This window comes from Sphaeramia orbicularis, chromosome 24, assembly GCF_902148855.1.
Source record: "Sphaeramia orbicularis chromosome 24, fSphaOr1.1, whole genome shotgun sequence".
NCBI classification, from domain to species: domain Eukaryota; kingdom Metazoa; phylum Chordata; class Actinopteri; order Kurtiformes; family Apogonidae; genus Sphaeramia; species Sphaeramia orbicularis.
In genome coordinates, this window is record NC_043979.1 from 42,925,108 (window position 1) to 42,947,585 (window position 22,478).

General features: G+C 38.2%; 1 protein-coding gene across 1 annotated transcript in view; it reads left to right on the plus strand.

Moving 5' to 3' along the window:
* The first annotated feature begins 712 nt into the window (after positions 1-712).
* LOC115415195 (DNA (cytosine-5)-methyltransferase 3A-like) overlaps positions 713-22,478 on the plus strand; it is a 78,610-nt gene continuing 56,844 nt past the window's right edge. The window contains 2 exon segments of the mRNA XM_030128694.1: positions 713-934; positions 9,474-9,692. Of these exon segments, the coding sequence (XP_029984554.1) occupies positions 9,624-9,692 (69 nt within the window). The 5' untranslated portion in view covers positions 713-934; positions 9,474-9,623.

Below are 22,478 nucleotides of genomic sequence, written 5' to 3' on the forward strand. Positions count from 1 at the left end.
AGTTAAGTGTAATTTTAACACTATTAAGTCTCAGCTTAACATTTACACATGTGCATTAGAACTTACAGATCACAGTGGATCTTCAAATACACAAAACATTTAGTAACAGACATAATATTGTTAAAATTGCACTTATGTCACTTAAGAAATTTCAGGTTGTTCATATTTGTTCAGGTTATTCACATTTGTTTGTGAAAGGACAGTTTGTCTCCTTAAAACACGGAGTTGTCATTATTTCTGTTATTATGATAGTATTTTACTGGTCCGACCCATGTGAGATCAGACTGTGCTGTATGTGGCTCCTGGACTAAAATGATTTGGACACCTTTGACTGTTGTATGAACATGTAATGTTAATATGTGTCATTTTTGCATTTTATCCCATGGACCGGATTGGACCTTTAGTCGGACCGGTTTTGGACTGTGGGGCCTTTGTTTATCTTCATGTTTATCATCACCTTTCAGTGCACATTAATCCAGGTGTGAACTCTGGTTAAATGTGTGATTGACAGCTGTAAGGGCCAACCATCAGCCCGATTCGACCCTTGTAAAGGTATGACTCGGTTTCTGTCTGTTTTAATTGGACCGGGAGGAGGACTGGATCCATCGCGGTCCGACTTGTCGAACAGGTTCGTGCCGGTTTACCTGACTTCACCCCGTCCTCAGGCTCTAGGACCGCGCGGACGCCTGCTCCGGTGCTGCAGCCTCTGCGGCTCGTGAGAGAGAGCGAGCAGGCCGGTCGGTGAGAGAGGAGCAGGCGGGGGAGCGCGAGCCAGCCGCGGAGAGAGCAGACCTGGTGGAGCGCGAGGACTGAGAGAGAGAGAGCGAGCGAGAGAGAGAGAGGGGGAGAGAGGGAGAGAGAGGGAGAGAGTGAACAAGAAGAGAGAGAGAGCGAGGAACGTCAGGGTCCGGGTGCCCGAGGGACGCACGACACGGTAAATATAAACATTACATTTTGCCTCGTGAACGCCAAGAACCGGCACCCGTTTCAGCCGTTAAGTTCGCTTCAGTCATCTCCTGAAGTCGTCGCTCGCGCGCTCCAGAGCCAAACGGTTGGTTCCGTTTCAGCAGCTGATGTGCGCGTGAAGACGGAGCGGGTCGGACACGGGCGGAGTGAACTTGGGGAGTTGTTTTAGCGGTGGCGGGAGGACGTTGACGGAGGCCGGGCTCCGTAAGTTGGACGGTGTCCGGTGGACCGCGGCTCCCCCCCGCTGGCTCCCCCCGACACCAGCAGGTAACGTTACCGGAGCGCACCGTTCTCCTCTGCCACCAGATGCAGACAGACACATCAGCGCGCGGAACCGCCGCCTCCGCGGAGGGCGAGCACGCGCCTGACGGGGGTTAACGGGTGCATTCGGTCTGAAACGCGCAGCCGTGTGTTTTTTTCACCTGACCCACTAACGCTTATCGTCTCTACACACTCAGACACGTGTCTCCGACCGGCGGCCCGGCTCGCCTGCGCCCCGCTGGGATTATACACCGTTTATGAACGGTTGTCCGGTAAAGGCCGCGTGAGGTCGCTCCCTATATTAACTGTCATAAGGCTGGACACCGTTAAGTTAACGGGTACGACCGGACACATTTCCGCCTTTACTACAAAATAAGACTCATTAAATGTTCTGTGTATATTTAATCTCTTCCGTTGTTAGACGGTACCAGCCGTAGTGGACGGTTATCAGTGTACAACCTGTAAAATCACTTTTCAATCATAACAATAGAAATATATCAACCTAAAAGTTAAACAGATCTTTTACTCAAGTAGAAATAATACAATGAAATACTTCTATGTGGGTCAAATGTACTTCAAAGCATCAGAGGTAGTTATTATAAATGTAAAACTGATCAATACAGTCTAATCAAAACAATAGAAATAAAAAAAATTACCAGTTCAAAACCAGAAGTGGTACTTGGACCCTGGGTTCTTTCGGTGTCCTGGAGGACCTTTGTTGTATGGCGACTTTCATCACAGAGGCTGGAGTGTCCATTTAGAGCAATCAAAAAGAAAAAGAAGAAGAAGAAGGATCCTTTACTCAAGTAGAAGTAATACAATGAAATAGGCTACCTCTATAGGCAAGACTGAAATGAACACATACTGTAAAGTGTTAGCAGTAGTTCTACAAAGATTATAAACGCAAAACTGATCAGTACCATCTAATCCATGCAACTGAAGCAAAATATCAGAATTAAAGCTACATAAATGTAAAAGTAGAAATACCAGAGGGTAGAAATATTCAAATACTCTGATTCAAGTTTTTAATTTGGCCAAAAATGTTACAATGAGGAGAATCGTCTTGTAGTTCAGTATCGATAATTATCACGATACACATCAAAATATATTTCTCACAAGTTGAAATGCGTATTTTTTGTCCTGAGTGAAAACTGAAGTCGTCAAACATATGTGTTATATATGTTTTCCAATTTTTATCTATAGCCAGAAAATTACAAACACTTAAACATACTTCAGACTTTAAGGAAAATAATCAGTGGTTTTCGTGTTTATTGGAGCTTGTGTGGAATTTTTCTGTGAGTGTAGAGAACTCAACTTTCTTAAGAATATTTGTTGCTGTAAGTATTTATGTTAGAAATTAATCACCAAATCATCATGAGAGCAATGTTAACATTAGTGTAACTTTAGCATCCTGTTTAAGGACTGATGTAATGTACTTTACTTCAGTATTTCTATATTTTTAGTAGCTTTTTGACTTTTGTTAATAATTATTTTGCATGATCACATATCAGTGTAAAATAAAAATCTGTTAATTAGTTAAGTGGCCCAATGATACACCTTCATAGCAGTGACACAAATATTCGTCAGATTTTTTCCCCCTGTACATTTCTGACTTATGTTGAAGAACAATTGTATTTTTTGAGTTCCAAAGACTTCTATTAGCCCATAAATCACATTTACACAAAGAGTCACTGCCAAACGTGTTGACCACGACTACAGTATATAGGAAATAACAGCTAGACCTCCTATAGTTTTAATATAGAATAGCATTATAATAATCCTTCAAAAGACCTTTTGTGGAATATCAAATTTTTATAGATAGTTGTTCTTCATCAGCTTTTCTTGTGTTATTTGTTAAAAAGAAAGTTGGGTTTGTTATGCGTTGTAACGAAATATATCTAATTTCACATTTTCACTTAAGAACACCGTAACAAATGTTGGCTTTTAACGAGTGAAACCAGTATTATTTCCAAACCTGTATATGTAAGAATAATAACTCCCTCCATTAACAACTGTAACACATTAATGCTTCAATAATTACATTGTAGTTGTGTATATTATTTATGAGCCTTTCTGTGCTTTTACTTTTAACCCATAAAGACAAACAGCCACTACAAAACCATCTACTGATCTAAAATGTTTAATAACTTCTGAAAGGCTAAACCCATTAATACATGTAAATAATTGTTGTAAAATGCACTTTGTCATCGTTTCATGATCATCACATTTGACCCATTTGGACGTTCAGAGGCTTCATAGTGAACGTAGAAACACCGTCATCTTTTACATCATTGATTCACCAGTAAAACCCATGGAGTTAGATCAATGACAGTGGTTGGACACACTGGGTTTATGCTCAGTTAAGACTATCTTTGCCAAAAAAGTCACTTTTTCTTCATTTTTCTCTGTTTTTAGTATTATAACCCTCAACTTTAATCTGAGCTTTTATGAACATCTACAAGATCAATAAATTAAATATGGGAAGATATCAGATTTTTGCTGAAAAAACACAAAATACAGAAGATAATATTATAATAAATGGTGATAAATCACTTTAAAAAAGTTAAATATAGAGAAAAAACTGTTTTGAAACTTCCACATAAGTACCACTGGGTGTTTATAGGTTAATATTTTAACTTTTATCAGTATTTTTACACAGGAGTATTGCTTTAGTAAGATCTGAGTATAAACAAGTAGTAAAGTTCATGAAAATCAGAAAGAAACACACAATTGTAGTGAATTTAATTACAAAGATGTTAAAGGAAGGCTGTTCCTTATTGATGCTTTTATTATGGAAACTGGTCACCTGCTTCCTTGTCTTTCACTGTGTAACTCCTGGTACCTTCACATACCTTCCAAGCATTTTCTCTGCGCAACCATTTCTCCTCCCACCGGTTCAGGCTTCTGCTTGGGCCTTTGGTCTAATTTAATCCACCGCTGGCATCAGCACTGGAACAGTTTAATTCAGTGTGTATAGATCTGCTATAGGAGTGTGAGGTATGTGTGTGTGACCCAAATACACAGAACTTGGAGGAGTTATTTGGCCTGGATCCTGGAGCTTGTGCTGGGAGCCCCCGGGGGTGTGGGGTGGATACTGTACACCCATTTCTGCAAAGTTTCCACCCCAGCCTTTCTGCTGTAACCCTGGCCAGCTGCCTGTTGTCTTTACAGTAGGTGATGTAAGGCCTCAGCTTGAAGAATGACATACTGTACAATACAACCCAATGCAGCCCAGACACATCGGCTGCAGCCACACTGTGCTCACATTCATATCACTGCTGTTCAGTGCATGTAAATCATATACAAATACTGTAGGTTTTTTTTAAGTCCTTTTCTGTGCAGGTTGATGGATCTGAAAGCAGTCTGAGCAGATCACACTGACTCATGAGATAATAGCAACAAAAATATCACAACCAGCATGATTCAGTGGGTACTTCCGTGAATAAAGGTGTTATCTAAAGGCTTAGGTCAGATTTGTTAATGGTGGTCAGGTTGAAGAAGTAGACAGGAGTACCGGTGTTGGATTGAAAATTAATTGTCTGCCAGAATGCGGCTGAATCACCCAGTTTATATACCTCGACTGCTGCTTTCATCTGAATCACGCTGTCATAAAATGTAAAGAGTGGAGGTATGTTTTTGTGTCATTGGTGCCCTGTCCACACTAATGTACATATTTAAGAGATATTTTCTTCTTCTTTCTCCATTTGTCATTAAAATATCTCTGCTCACTCAACACAAAACATAAAAATGAGTCCAAGCTGGTCCAAACTCTCAGACATACCTAGGTATAGGAACTGATAAGAATTTAGAAATTCCAGTTCCATTATCAAAATCACTTATTGATTCAATTCCCTACTGATTCTCTCATCAATTGTTACTGGATTAGGGAATAAACTATAGTACAAATGGCTTATTTGTATTGACTCTTTAATGTCAATATGAAAAATTTTTTATTCAATTTGAACAAACCTCCTAAAGGGTTATAAAGGTGTAGCTAAAGGAGTGCTAGATCTACCTGCTGCAGCCTCTGAGCCTCATCATCATCTACATGTAATTCTAGGACATGGAGATTATTGATAAACAATAGTGAAAGCAGGTTGACGCAGTGAAATGGTGCTAACATTAACAGTATTGATAGAACCCAGAGGAGTTTAATGTTAGTGGCTATGACAGAGGATGCCTGGCTGTAGGCTCCGCCTCCAGAGTCCCTGCCCCCTTCGCTAAGTAGCCAATCAAAGATGTTAGGTTCATGATGGTTAATTGGATTCTGTGTGGTTAAATGTTTGTGCATGGTGGAGGTATATCCCCCTTTGTCATGATGGAAGCTCTGCAACTGTCGCAAATGGCCTGAGGGTCATCTTTACCAGTGAAATAAGACAGAAGATTCCAAGGAACTGAGCTGCAGGGAACCAGTTCTCCACAACAACCGGTTCTTGATGCCCATCCCTAGACAAACCATAGATGTTACATGTTTTGTGGTTTTGGAAGTGTATACGTTACATGATGTGTATATAACGTCGGCCTGGTTATCCATGCTGACCTTGATCTACTGCAGGTCATACACTGATTTGTACACCTGGATTTGATGTTCCAGGTGTAGTTTCATGTATTCGATGAATGTTGTGTTTCCTGGCAGTAGGAATGCATCAATTGTGAATTCTCAACTGTTGTTTAGTCAAAAGCTTTATAAGGTGATGACTCTCTGTGGATATTGATTTTTGTCACGTTAACACCAGCACAAAAGTGAAGAATTGTACTGTTGTGGTGATGTACAGCAGCTGAAAGTACAGTCTTGGCTTTCTGGACTAGAAGCTAAATGAAGTCAGGTGAAGAAGTTGACAGGTTCAACAGTTTATCATGGACGATAGTGTAGACAGGGCTGCCAATTTGGAGACCATTCTATGTTTTTTGACCAACCCTCTTACTATTTATCAGAAATGTCAGCATCTTTGTTTGGTTTTCTGAAAGCTAAGTCTGGATTCTAGAAGCACTTTCTTAGCTTGTGTAAGACTTAGTACACAGGTGCTGTGAGAAAATGTTTTTTTTTTTAATTAATTTATTTAAATCTACGATTTCACTTCATTGTGGACCATTGTATGCATGTGTGTAATATGTGTGTACAAAAAGAGCAAAAACTAAACATCTAGTAGGGACCAACAGTTATTGGGGCTGGAGTGGTGGCTTTTCCCATTTTTTCATCCATCTGTGTTGTCTGTCATGTTGTTTGTCATCATTTAGTTGCTGTACTTAAAAAAAATCAATATTTTTCCAGTAAACTGCTTGACTCCTCTGCTATCAGTGGGCAGTTCAGTAACAAGTGCTGCTTTTTGGAGATTGGTATTATGAGTTTGCATAGATTTAGGGGCAAAAGTATTTGGTTTGATTAATAAAAAGGCCATGATTTGGGTTATAACAGACCGACACAATGAAGGCCTTTCTAACAGAAAGCCTGGAGGGAAAACTTGTCCTATGAACACAGCAAAACATGTTTTATTCACCAAAAAAATCCTTACACAACACAGGAGTTTAATGTTATTACAATATCACAATAACTCAAAAACTTGCATAATCTGAAGTAAAATAACAAAATGTTTCTGTCAACAGCATCTGGTGATTTTGAAGAAAGTGATATAACAGTTTTACTTTCACGTAGTTAGGATACATATTGAGTCAATGTGGTCAGTTTGGTCTTGAGGGAAAGTTGATTTGTGCTTTTAAGTAATACTTGAGTCAAATTAAATAACAGGAAAACATCAAGCACGTGAAAAGACACAAGCAAATAATACACACTTCAGAGATTTTTTAAATTCCCACCAACCAAGTGTTACACTATAGTCTGTGACCTGAATTTCACTCTTGTTTTGGGTTGGAACCTGATTAAACGACAAGTTCACATTTTTGCGAGTGGGCTTATCTTACTCGAGAAGTCAGGTATCGTGTCAGAAGTCAAATATGTTTATTGGAAGAGGTTTTGCTCACTGTAACCGTTTTTCCTGTTGTATTGATCCCTTTACTGTCCACTTGAAGCTACAGTCCTGATTCTGAGCATAGATGTATTCAGGGGTTAGTTGAAGTCATTATGAGGTTTCAGGGGTTTGACAGTAAAATCACAAGGATAGTTTCCAATTAATTTACCAGTTTTTGGTACAAAATCTCTTTTTGTTTCTTGAGACTGCATTTTTTCAGACTTTGAGGGAAAGAAGAAGAGTGAAGATAGCACTAAACACACTAATATTTGTTTTCATGTCTATTTTAAGATGCAGTGAAATATTCACAGTATTATTGACAGCAAAAGGAAGATATTTGTTTTTTTTTCTTTTGATTTAGCCTAGGTTCAGCCTGTTTTATATCATTCTTACTTAATTCTCTGTTGATTTTCAATATTATGATGATGTTAAATTGTCAGCTCTCTTAAGCTAAATATTTTCCTGAACAGTTGTAATCAATGAAGTTTATGTTGATGGTTAAAGTTAGAGCTGTTTAGATTGTGATGCTAGTGATGTAATACTTGAGACTGGTCTGTGTCTTGATCTCAGACAAAGAAAACTCATGACTTTATTTCAAGACCAGTGAAGACCACAGCTGTAGGCATATCAGTATATCATTTCTCATGCATTTTATTTTTTTTTGGTTGTTATCATCAATACTGTGCTGAAAAAACTCTGGTAAAGGGACTTATCTCACCCCTCATACCACACTGTTTCCCATAATGCCCTTGTTGCTTTGCATCTCGTCACCTCAAAGTCTTGGTCTTCTCTCTATGTGTGTGGGTTTAACTTTATCATTTACTGATGAGTAATTGATGAAGTGAGTATTTTATCATCATCAAGTGAAAGTGAATACACAGTCTCCAGGACTTAGTCTAAATTATACCCTGTTGAAACCACCTCTACTTTCACCTGTCGGGGTCTTATGTGAATAACAGCTCTATAAATGTCGCAGCTTGTTGATGTCCAAACTACATCCTCCTTGTTCTTACATAATGCTGCATTACTCAGAATGATGTAAAGTGACACCAGTGAGATAGATAAATCAGGTTAGGAAGTATGTAATGAAATAAAAAAAGTGCCACAATAAAAAGATCTATGAAGATTAGATTGCAATGTTTCAGTTCACATTTGTGGTGCTTTGTGTAGCTGTGACCACCTCACATCCTGACAACTTCAGTCCAATCAAATATTTATCCATTTTTTAAAGAAAATTATTATGTTCAAACTTGTGATGTTAAAATAGCTAATACTCTGCAAACAGCACTGGAGGTAATTATCAGTCCACTGAGAAACAAGTGATGCTGTCAGGGTTTTCTTTTGAGTAAATGTAGCCAGAAATATAACAGATGACAAAGAAGAAATCAAGAAATAAACTGTTTTTAAGATAGTGGTAACAAAACACCAATGTTCTCAATAACAAGAAAATGTAAATTAAGAGCATCTATTGAAAAACAAACAAAACAAATGATTAATGTTCTAAAAAAATCAATAAAAGTTCATGGTAAAGGGCATTTATATTGAATTTATACAGAAAATCACAGATGATCTCCAAAGCTACTTAGTCACAACACTTATTTATCTATTTTAAATGACTTACTCTACAAGAATCTGCAAATATTAGTATTGGTACGATGATATCAGTGTGGTTTTGCCTGGTATTGCATCAGAAAGGAAATCAGTGGCTCCACACATCACCGACAGCCACAGGTAGAAGTTGAATTCCCTGAAATTTACACAAGTGTAACTTAATGATGAAAACTAAAACAAGACTTAAAAATATTAGCTTAAAAAAACACTCATCGGCCTCATATTTTTTTGGCGAAGTTTAGATTTTCCCCACGTTCACCTGCAGTGTGAACATGCGCCATTTTGTCTAATGAAACAGGACAGTTTTATCCGGCCACATCAATCACTCTCTGACAGCCACGCTAAGAGCTACACCGATTCATGCACCGTCCATTGAGAGCACCTGCATGTGTGTACGTGTGTGTTTGCATGCATAAATGTGAGTGTTTTTGTATTGGAATATTTTCTCCTATGTATGTGCAGGACTCCCATTAATCACATCGTACAGTTCCTTAAAGACATACACCTGTAGTTCAGACTCGACCTCAGGGCTGTACATGAGCTCAGACAAAATGGGAGACCCCGGACGCCAAATGTCTGCCACAGACTGAGGTTAACTTCTTACTCAGATTTGACAAATCCTCCTCTTCAATCCACTCATGTCGTTGTGTTTTCTGTTTGCATTTCCAGGAGAGGGGGAGGTCTTGGTGAGCGAGTGATCGTCCAGCTGACAGACAGAGTGAATGAAGCTGCACCTGGTGCTTCTGAGGGCTCTTCCCATGTTTTGATTTGCACCATTTTTTACTTTCTAAACTTGGTTTTACCGAGCCGCTCCCTGCCATGCCGTCCAACAGTCCTGCTGCCGCTGAACCGCCCCAGACGCCGGAGAACGACACCTCCATTGATGTGGTGAGCAACTTATACTGCTGTTAAGATGATTCAGAGTTTGAGGTAAAAGTTGTGTTGGATTATTGCCCTTCTCTTGATGCCACTAATGCTACAATCACATCTCAACATGTAAAGAAAGAGCAACACTTTTACTATTTGCAGCTTTATTTTTAACTTGGGAAATACTATATTATTTTTAATTCCTCTAAATTTATCAGAAACAAAAAAAATGCTTCAGAAGTCATGATCTTTTAAAACATTGCATAAAACAAGCATATTTAAGGTGATAACAGGCATTTTTTAGTTCAACAAGCAAATTGACTCATCACATGGTTAATCAATGCAGATAATTGTAAGTTTTAGCCCTGTTAAGTATAAAAAGTAAATGCTCACATTTTAATGGTTGCTCTGTTTTCTGTGGTAAATTATTGATGTGTTAACGTTAAACCGAGGCACTGGATGTGACTAAGTGTTTATGGAGTTGATTCATTCAACTTACGGCTCTACACTAACTTTATTGAGCTCATAGTCATGTACAGTCAATTATTAAAGGTTTATTTCTCTGCTACTATTTGGTTAAAGACTTTAGACAGTTGGAGCTTTCAGCCCTCGCTCCCTCACATCATCTCCACTATACACAGATTAATGTACAGTATCCCTAACTGTTACAATAGAAGCTGGATTCATGCTTCTATCGGTTTTGGATGTGGTGTCAGTGTCGGTTCTATGATCACACCTGATATAAAAAGCAGTGTACAATGAGAGCAAAACCCAAATCTGAAGGAAATTAATCTAACTGAGGTCATGAATCACCATCAAATATGTCAGATTTACAATGAAATTAAAATGTTGATCTTAATCGTGGATTGTCAGCTAGAAATTGATTATCTCTGAGTTTTCACACTGCCTTTAAAATGTCAAAATATGCCCTATCTCCCAAAGGTGAAGAATTGTTTTCATAAATGATAGAACCCAGATTCTAGGAGGATGCTAGTGATCTACCTTGTGCACAAAATGTCAAATCAATTTACAGCTGCAAAAAGACAAATAGCCTTATCACTATATCTTCAAGGGTAAATATTTCAATGAACTGGTAATTAAAGTCAGGTTGTTTTCCAGTTTTGCTGGTCTGGTCTGGTTTGAGTTACCAGCCAACATTTGTCACTATGAGGTTCTGTCAAATTAAAAGGTAACCTAGATGAGCAATCTGATGGAGACGGTGTCATGGCGCTAATCCAACTTGTCTTGCAGCAATGTGACAACATGATGAACATAATATTACTATATTGTGTATATCGAATTGTTCTAAAAGACTAACAGAGCTGCTAGTGTCTGGAGAACCCTCACTGTTTTAATGATGAGCCAAAGCCAGTATAATGAAGGAGGATCATGTTTCAAGATGTGCACAGTGCATGTCATGTTTGTTTGGGAGAAGGTTAATGTGCTTTTCGGTGCAACCTGAGAGGAGACACTATCAGTATGGCAATGTGGACGGATTTGAAGTTGATGATAGGAAGGAGCGAAAAATGAATGTGATTGCGAAGCTGATTAGGGTGCTGCTGCTATAGTCTTGCATAACTAACCCAGTCTCGATCACACTGAGGAAGCTGCTGCTTTGCTCCGGCTTCATTATTTAGTGTTTATTGGTGGGTGTCAAACCTCTTCCTTATAGACTGGACTTGCTATACTCTCAGTCAGGAGCTTTAGTAGTCTCATTTCTTCTCTTCTGCTGTGTGGAAATGCAACACCTAATGATAAAATCTGGTTCAGTCTGGTGTTTGGCTTCAAACCTTTTTGTAATACTGAAAAAAGATGTAGATGTAAAGTATTACAGCTCCAGTCTCCTCTGCTGTCACTGCTATTATACTGTTATTATTGCTACTTCTATTATTACATGCTCTAAATAATTACTACTGTTATTTTTGTAGCCGCTGCTCTCATTACAACCGCTACCTCGTTCATAATGGCTACCATTACATCTGCTTTGGCTTCACTGCTCACTGTGGAGAGCTTTTTTTAGCCAACACACATAAAAAAATCTGGCAAGTAGTGGCTGTGTGTGTGTCAATAATTATTATACTTACGGTTATTTATTTACATTCACTCCTGGCTTTTCTGCATTCCATACACTCACCCAACCACATGCAGGTGAGGCCAGTGGTTTCGGGTCTGTAACAGTCTTTTTTTTTTTTCTTTACACAAATGAGCACACAGTCAGTCAGGCAGACATACACAAGGTGAAAAATGGCTCCTTTCATTTGCACCCCCAGAGCCTGGGGCAGCCCTCGTAAATCTGTGAGAAGTTTGAAGTTCATTCTATAGTGCTGCTATATAAAGGCACGTCTTACTTGCTCACTTCCACATTCACACACTGGCAACAAGCCAACAAACACAACGTTTTCCTTATAGGGTTTTATTTTACCACAGTTCTTTGTGCCTTTAAACTTCCTCAGACTCAGCTCCTTCTCAAAAGAGTCAAGATAAGCCCTGAGAGAAATCATACTTTGAGGACAGAGAGGAAACATGGCAAGACAATGTAGAGGATAGAGTCGAGGAGGTGTGGGAGGTCTGACTGATTCAGCTGTAATCCATTTTACACAACAGCAGCTGCTGTTCAAATGTTGACTTTTTTTATTCATACATGTCTTTCTTTTTTTTTCAACAAATCATTTTTTGTAGCTTTATAATCAGCTGAGGCTAACAAAAGCCTTTTCCTGAGTATATGGATGGCAGAAAGCTATTAAACTATAAAGTGAAGTACCATAGTGAGCTGACAATGGGAAAAATCACCTTCTTTCTGCAGTTTTCTCCTCTGGGGCCAATAGTTTACATGTATTTATATAAATAGACTGTTACTCATAAAGTTGGAATCGTTTTGTTTTCAGACACATTCCTCTTTTTATTCCTATTCATGCACATCAGTAATCACCTTTGCCCTGATGCAATGATTACATACCGAGTTCCAATTACACTTAATCTATCAAATGTAAACCACATTGTCACAATCATTTCATGAGATAACAGTATTTATGGTCAACAGTGTAATAGCTGTCAAAATCTAATTAATAAAAAGCTTAATTTGGTAACTGAATGAAGAACATAGTCTTTCAAATTAATACAAGTTAAAGCTGCAGGAATTGAAATCACAAAGAATAAACATCAGCTCCCTCCTCTCAATCCAAATAAAAAACTAAATATAAGAATAGATGAACCTTATGTATTTCACATCACTATTGAAAAGTCAAACCAACTTTTCAAAGTTTTTATTTTAAGCCACAGAGTAAAGCAGTAGAGTCACGTCTGAATTAATCTTAAAACACCATTGAGCATCCTAAACCTCCCGTCACAGGGTACATTTTCTGAACCGCACATGAACTACTGTACAATAAGCTGAATGGTAGTATGGAATTTATGTGCAGTGATGCCAAAAAACTATCAGGCACAGCAGCTTAAAGTGTAAAGTTGAGGTATTTGAGCTGGGTTTTCTCTCCTATTATCAGGCTTAGGTTCAGCACCCAAACCATTTCATGCCAACAGACAGTTATTTTCCAGTTTTCTTCACATCATGCAGGCCTATCACAGTTTGCAGATTATTGAAACATGAAATAACTGTATTGTTTCATCATTTAATCTACAAAATATGAAATGAAATGCTTCTGCCAGGGAATGGGACACAGTTTTGTGAAATCTTAAACTAAATGTACCAAAATCTAATTGAAAATGTTAATATATCTTCCAAGATTCATAAAGATTGACATGACAACAATATCCTGCCTTGCTTAGTGTGCAGGATTATAACAATGAATATACTATAACAACATATGAAATGTAAAGAAACATATAGAAATTACTGATGATATTCTTTAATTATGTGTGTTTTTAGTGTGGCACATTTAATTTTACTTAAATAAATGATTGAAATAATTTTAATGTCCAAGTATAAGTCATGCTTGTTTTTAATGGCCACCCTCTAAGTCTACATCTGCTGTTAAAGCCTTGTCTTTGCTCCATCAAGCTAAGGGTTCTGGGTGGTGGAAATCCTGCACTATCCCACACTACATATGTGTTTTTAACAGGTAACTGCCCAGTTGAAATGACAAATGAATGACGAATGAATTGGCGTCTTTCAAGACAAGATGTTGTTTTTATGAAGATTATATTTGTAGCTTACACTGCTATTGAAATGTGTCCCGTATGTTTCACATTCAGGTGGTAAAATATATTCCTTCCAGACACCGGCCTGGCAAAGAAAAACTCTGTGTGGAAACCCTGACCAGACTGCCTCTGTCGAAGAACTCTTGTTGTGCACAAACTTGGCACAGTGGTTTGAACAAATGGGGATAACCATGCACAGTCTCCCCTCGAAGGCAGTAATGTTGTAGCAAAGGAAATGTGGCAGTGGCTGTTCTGTGAAAAATTAGAAACGACAGACCCTTCTTACATGGACACATGTCCAGTTGCTCTAGGAAATGGACGTGATTTAAAGATGTCAAACATTTTACTTAATACCTTAGCTGCCAAATGCTGTCAGCATTGTTCCCAGTCCACCTCTAAAGCCTTAAAGAAATGATATGTAGGTGGCTGAAAGGTAGTGGTCACCATGTTTTTAACCAAAAATGATTGTGCACAAACAGTAATGTTTGTGTACTTTTTTATATTTAGTGAGTTATTTAATTTTCACCTTTTTCTCAGCCATTTCTATGCATTTCTGATTACTACTGCATGTCAGTTTTTAGTATGAAATAATCTAAATCAGGCTAAATCTGGATAACATGAAGCATATTGTACGTTGTGTTGACTCCTCTGTTGACTCTGATCAACAGATGATTAGGTGATAATTGATTCAATGCATAATACAGAAACAAACCAGGAGAGGAAGAAGGAGCAGACAGAGAGGATGGAGGAGAAGGAAAGAGGACAGGCTGTCTGCTGCTGATGGGAGCCTCCTTTGCCCGCCTGGTTTGCAGTCTGGTTGCTTAGCAACTGCTGCGGCCTAAAATAACCTGCCGGGAGACAGAAATAGACCAAAGATATATGGACAGATTGGCCAGTGAGTGTTAAAGGAATTTGGCTGAGTGGTTTTCCGGCTCTTTTGGTTTTAAGTTGGACTTGATTGTGTTTGTGTAGCACACAATATGGAATTCTTGTTTCTCAGTTTGTTGTGTGTTTGCACATGTGCACTGTAACATGCACATATGAGCAGCACACCAGGCAGACGGGTGCAGGGCCATTACCCGTTCTAGCTGGTTGCTAGGCTGATCGTCAGGGAAGTGACATCAGGATGTTTAGTCAGCACGGCAGCCCCATCGGAGACAGTTGCTAAGCAGTTTCTGCACCTTAGCAACCACTCCACCGTCACCGCAGCACTGGGTCCAGCAGAAAGAGGGAAATGGTGGAAGACATTAATGGAAACAGAGTCAGAGAGCAGGCCGGCTGCACAGTCAGGTTTTGATAGTGGTACAAGTCACTGATACACCTTCATCCATCACAGCTGTTCTACTGGGATATAGTATTGTTTGTGTGACAGATCTTTTCTGTTTCGTCATTTTTCCACTTAATTCAACTCACTGTCCTAAAATCTCTTGTTCATTTTCTTGACATTGCCTTCTTGAACGCTGCTTGTACAACCTTAATACCATCCCCAATGTTGTGAATTTGTCAGTGTCACATTTCCTAAATGTAGCACCTTACAAGTAGAGAACTCATATGTTTTTTTCCACAGTAATATTCATTTCAGACCATTTAACAAAAATTAAGATGCTACTTGGTTTGAGCTCAAGTGTGTACCGCCAGACTCACCTAAAACAAAGGGCCAGAGCCACACTGTGCAAATGAGGTTTTCTGGTTGATGGGATTACCATCTGTAGAAAGTTACCGGTACCTCACTCAGTGTTTCTGTTTGTGAGGCGTGAATTATATTGAATTAATGTGTGCGATATCGAGTGTGAAATCTTCATCCAGACATTGTGAGCCAGGTGGGTTTGAGGCTTATCTGAACTTAAACATAAAAATGTCCTGATAGGCTTATCCCCATCAGAGATCAGCCTGCTTATTACAAACATTTCACCTCATTAACCTGGAATCTGAGTGTCAACAGCTGCAGAACATATAACATTAATGATGTCACATCCTGACTGATCTGGTGTTAATGACGCTTCAGCTGCTGCAGTGTTTCCATTTATTACATAGAGTGTATGGCCTTATACACCTGTTGTGACTGACTTATATACAGTGAAAAGTAATTTTAGAGCCAGATCCTGAACTACCAGCTTCTGAACAACAGATGAATCAACACATTTCAGCGAGATATATATTGTTATTACCTCCACCAGGAGGTATTGTGATCGCTTTGCTTTGTGTGTTTGCGTGTTTGTTTGCGTATTTGTTTGTTAGCATGATAACTCAAAAAGTTATGGATGGATTTTCATGACATTTTCAGAAAATGTTGATACTGGCACAAGGAAGAAATGACTAAATATTGGTGGTGATCGGGGGGGGGGGGGGGGGGCACAGATCTGTCTTGGCGGAGGTCTTCGCTCCAAGTGCTTTTCTTGTTCATTTGTTGTTTACTTGCTAATTACAGTGTAGATAGCAGGCAGCTCAGCAGCTCCTCCAAACACACAACAGCTAGCATTAACTCAAGCTTTAAATAGTCTTTTATAGAACATAAATATTATTTTCCCAGATAAATTTGACATCAGATAATCAGCAGTTAAGGTCATCAAAAAATGATAATATAGCATATATCATTTTATATTTTTAGTTAACATTATACATGGTGTCAAGCATCCTCTGAACTTTCATCTAATCTCATTTTTCCAGTTTAACTAATTTTTGTAAAAAGTAAAAATAAAAGGATCATCATTTATCATCATTTGGCAGACATTTCAGCAACTTGTGTCACAAATTTAAAGACATATTCTTGGAAGTGATTGTGGAAAGTTCTATGTGCGTGCATCAGCTAATTAAAAACATATAATTTGATGTAGAGAAAAACCTGTAATGTTAGAAGCTCAAATGCACCCCATGGCAGAAACTTTATAGGTGTTTGTCTCAGTGCATAATTACTTAAAATGTTTTGTGAACAGGTGCTTACATCAGAACAGTTTGAGAGTGTATATATGGCATAATTAGCAGATGCAATAATAGACTGTGTATAATTTGTGGATGGATGGACTGTGATGTCACCTATTGGTTTCTGAACTCCTTTTTTGAATCCAGTAGTTTGCATTTTGGCTGTTGCTATATTTGTCTTTTGGAGCCAGAAGTGACTTTATCAGGACCAATAGGATGGAGCTGCAGGAGTGCAACGGGTCATGGGTGAGCTAATGCTAATGCTATCTTACTGACTTAGTAGAACTGTGAACTTCATCAACCACTGAAGAAAAAACTTATTTTACAGATACACTAGTAGAGCCTATTTACCTCAACTGCAGTAGAATTAGTCTGTCAGGAAAAAATGTATTTTATTAAGTAAAACCAGACTCCAAAAGTCTGAGTCGGCAAGAAAATGAACTGTCAATCAAAGCCTGACACGGCAAGTTTCAAAGCTTCTATTCAACCTGAGATTAACAGAGGAAAGATCACTTATTAAAGGTTCCAAATAAAACTAATGAGACCAGAATGAGTCCAGGAAAAAGTTATTTATCTGATAGAATACAATACAATAAAATACAAAAGAAGCATCACATTAATCGAACCAAATCCTCCCAGCTCCCTAACCCACTTTCTGTAGGTGCTTTCCTTTATGGGGCTTTTCTGAAAACTGTTGCCCTGAAGGCATCACCTCAGACTCACAGTGTTGGTATGTTGATGATTGACAGCGCTCTATTGGCTTTTTTTGGCGGCCTCCTTTCCCACCCCCATCTTAATAATCCCAGTCAGCAAGTTTCTGTTTACTGAAGTCAAGTTCCCCTGTGGAGACGTTATCGAAGGAGCTGCATGATGCTCATCAGTCATCTTCAAATATTACTGGACACTGAACAGTAAACCTAATTGATGTCTAGAAGTACTTTAATCACCATTGTTTAGACTCTCGGGCTATAAATAAACTGTATACAGTAATGACAAATGTCCATTTTAGTCTATGTAGTTTCAGTGAATCTCCAGAAACTCAAAACCTTCCAAATCTTTTTCCAGTCAGAAGCATACAGTTTGGATGAATCTCAATTTGCATCTGTATTCTCATTTAAAGCATAAAAACATAATTATTGCTTCTGTGTGAGTTAATGTTTAATTCCTTTATTTGTGATCCTGTGTACATTTTCCACTGGTTTCAGAAAATACAGCATACATATTATTACCCCACCCCCCGACGGAGAGGCAATGGGTATTGTTTTTGATTTGGTTTGTTTGTTTGTTTGTTTGTTAACACTTTAGCAGCGAAACTATTTGTTGAATTCATACCAAATTGGTTTTATAGATTGCAGAATAAACAGAATAAATGTGATTAAATTTTTGGAAAAGTAGGTCAAAGTTAAATTTTTTTATGAATTTTTTAAATCTTTTTTTTTCCCCATTTACTTATAATGGCCGAAATGTGTCTATACTGTCTATGTCTACGCTGACATCAGCACATGCATAGACGTGAATACATCAGCTGGATCGATGCCAAAATAATCTACAATACGTGCGAGGGGCGGGGTCTATTGTGCCTGGCACCACTTGTTTATTACCTCCGCCAAGGAAGTTGTTTTTGCTGGTGTTGGTTTGTCTGTCTGTTTGTCTGTCTGTCCGTGTGCAAGATAACTCAAAAAGTTATGGACGGATTTGGATGAAAATTTCAGGAAATGTTGATACTGGCACAAGGAACAAATGATAAAATTTTGGTGATGATCAGGGGTGGGGGTGTGTGTGTGTGGGGGGGCAGTGATCTGCCTTGGCGGAGGTCTGTGCTCTCCGAGTTCTTTTCTAGTTATATTATGAATACGTTTTCAGCCTCTGTGAGGAATATTTTCAAGTGGAAATCTAATGACTAATCAAAAAAATACCACACTGGAATAAAATGAAGAACATTGTGTTATTCCCATATAAATAGTACTTTGGTAAACACAGATTTACAAGTAGAAGGTTCTTATATGACACATTAAAACCTGGAACTTTTGCTTCAGCAGTGGTTTCTCAGTTGTATCAGTGATAGTGATACACTATGATTTCCTCCTGAGACACATATCCCATGCTCAAATATAAATAAAAAGGCCAATCATGAAATTCACAGTTTACAGTTTCCTGTCTCCAGACCAAAAACATCCTCCATTACGGTAACAGGCATAATCCATAATGTGATGAAGCCACGTTAAAGAGTCGATGTTTTAACTGGTGTTGCAGCATGCGTTGCTTGTTTTATTAGCGCTCTTTCATGAGTCCCCTCGGGTCCCATCAGAGTTTTACACAAAACCAAAACACTCAGTCGAACCTGACTACAAGCCATGGGGAACCTCTGTCAGGTTTTCACGTTAGCCTCACTTTTTTCTTTATGATTACTTTGGAAGAACATCATGTGGAAAGAAAACACAAAAATGTTTTCACAGCATACTCAAGTTCATACAATTCCCTAGGTCTCAAAAGAGAGATTTAGTTGATCAATCAAACAAGCTCCCTGAACAAAATCAAGCCTTTTCTTTTGGACAAGCTTTACATCAATTCATTTATAGCTACAAGGCTGTAAGTATGTTTTATTGTGTAGAAGACAATGGCTCGGCAGATAGGAGGAAAAAAGATGCAGCTCAGTGCAGTTTAGTGGATATTTTGGTACCATGTAATTGATAGGGAGGAAATAAACAAACAGTGATGTTGCCTCCTCTCCTCTCAGATCACCGTCTATATTACCTGATTTTTATTATAAGGTCACTAACATTCAACTGTGCTACACCACATAAGTCAGTCTGAAGCTGTTACTGTTCAGTTCTGAGTGGAAACGGTTTGAACCAAATCATCTTTTGCATTTGGTGTGAGTAGTTTTGCTTTCACACAGATGTTTTGGAAGTTTTTATAGCTCTCTCTTTTTTTTTTTGCAATGATATCCTTGATGTCAAACTCTCTAGAAAGTGCTCACACTGTTCAACCGCTTCAGTTTGGTCTAGATCAAGATCCACTGTCTCTCATATTCAGCAATTCAAGTAAACTGCGTCTATATGTTTGTATGTGTTAATTTTGTCTCAAATCAAAGCAGCCACATGCCCTTACAAGTGAAATATGCTTTGCTGCTTATAAATTGTTCGTCAGCAGAATATCTGCCATTAAACTTAACTTTCAATTTGTTATCTGCCACATTATTGATGAACTTGCATCTCTAACTTTGAATCATGAATCTCAACTTACCTCACTGTTTTCTGGTCCCTCCTCTTCCGTTTTCCCATTTTGAGTGTACATCCAAGTATTTACAGGGTGCTGCATTTTACTGTAATTGACAGTTTGACCACAGTAACACACTAAAACAGTGTGTGTAAGTCACTGAGATTCAATGTACCTCTTGTTTGATCTATGTTATGGTTTCACACCTGCAAATTTGGCTTGAATCAGACTTGACCAACTGTGTGAAAGTGCCCTGAGTCATTATCCACACTGCGTTTAAAGCCATTTCATCAAATCACAATCACTTTAAAGTCACTCACAAAAACTGCTGCAACACTTGAAATGGAAATCTGATTAAACCCTACATAAATAATTGGTGAACAGTCAGGTTTCCACTCATATGTTTCTATGCACTACTCTTTTGCGTCATTATCATTATGGTTTAAGACAGTTAATAGGTCATGTAATGTAGGACCTGGGCTGCTGATTGAGGAGCAGATAGAATAAATACAAAAGTTTTAGCAATTGCACCTTTTTCCATTTACCTTGAAAGTTTTAAATCTTAATTTGTGCCATTTCTGCTGCATTATTTATGTGCAAATTGAAAATGTGAAATAGATGGAAACACACCTATTGATGTAAGTGAATATCTTCAGACCTACCCTAGAGGTGAACTGTCCAGGTTTAACTTTATTAAGATCCTAAGTCAGTGGTTCCCAACCTTTTTTGGCTCATGACCCCATTTAAACATCACAAATTTCTGGTGACCCCAGACATTCAAAACTGAGACTTTTTTTTTTTTTTTTGCTAAAATTAATTTGTTTTTGATCATGTAATAGTTTGCTATACTATATTGCAAATAAATGTTAATTTTAGATGACATTTAGGCTATATAATGCTTATTATTATGGACGGAGGCAGAAAAGCCAGGTTGAGATTACTGCACGAAGTGAGAATTTTATTTTCCTATGTATAGTCAGTCGAGCTTGTATTTACAAGGCTGTAAATTAATACTGAACAAACAATAACTCAAAGTATGAATTATAAAAGAGCTGCAGCATCTTAAACCAACCACAGTGAACATTTGAAAGATAAACAGTACCACAGTGCTTCAGTTTCAGCTTCACAGTTTGTCATGTCTTTTATGTATTGTGATTGTCTCTCTCAACTCACCATGTATTTTTTATTAGTAAGTTTTTATTTTTATTTTTATCAATTACTAGAAATTTCAGCCGACCCCATTTGAATTCCAGGCGACCCCATGTGGGGTCCCGACCCCAAGGTTGAAAAACACTGTCCTAAGTCCTAAATGCTTACTGTGACTTTAACCCAGTATTTCATAGAACAAAAGCTCAGAGCTTATGGTACATAATTTAAAGCAGTGCTATGGCTTTTGCATGTTATGTTTTGATACCACCACAGTGATTTGTGATTTATGAGGTGAATCTTCCGCAAACTGTTGCCTATTATCTGTTAACCACACCAGAGTGTTTACATCTGAATGTGATATTGTCTCCTTTGGTCTGTTTTCTCCTGCTAATGCAACATGATTTGCTGCTGTCACATTGGGTTAAAGTCTATCCGGTGTCAGGAAAAGTGGGAGTTAATTCAACACACGTTTTTACATCACAGCTTTTAATTTTTCATTTTAAGGAGTCTAATGTTAAGTTAACTTCAAAGCTGCTGGATTTAGATTTTACTTTAGGTTGAAGTTTACATGTCTTGAGCTGAAAACACAGTGATATTAAAGCCCAATTCAGGCCAAACCTGTGTGATGATAGAAACAGTTTAGATTGTTGCAGGGTGAAGTTACAGAGGTGTGATCTGGTTCTTCTCAGCTCGACTGAAGCCAGATGATGATGTTGTTTGCAGCTTTTAAATCACCGGTGGCTGGTTTTATAGTGTGGTTATGTTTTCCTCAGTATTTATGGGCTGTAGCTCACCTGTCAACAGGGTACTCAGTGTTATTATCAGCTGCTCTGATGGAACACTTCGACCATACTTTGTGTTTTCTCTTATTATTACAGGTTAAATCATATTTACCCTGCCCCCCAAAGGGAGGCAAGAGGTATTGTTTTTGGTTTGGTTTGTTTGTTAACCCTTTAGCAGCAAAACTATTGGTTGAATTCATTTTAAATTTTGTTTATAGATTGCCAGTGACCCAGAATAATTTTTTATGAATTTTTACATTTTTTTCCCCCAAGTACTTATAATGGTTGAAATTCCTCTATGCTGTCTATGTCTATGGTGACATCAGCACACGCATAGACATGATGACATCAGCTGGATCGATGCCAAAGTAAGCTACAATACGTGCAAGGTTTATTGTACCTGGCACCACTTGCTTCTATCAAACTTGGGAAAACGCATCATTAAAAAGACCACACACCAAATGTCATGTAATACATCATCATAACTTTCTGTCTCCATAAGCTGCTCAAAGTCACTGAAGATGTTTCTGCAGCTTTGACATGACCGGACATGTAGTGAATTCCCACCACTTCTAATGCTTTG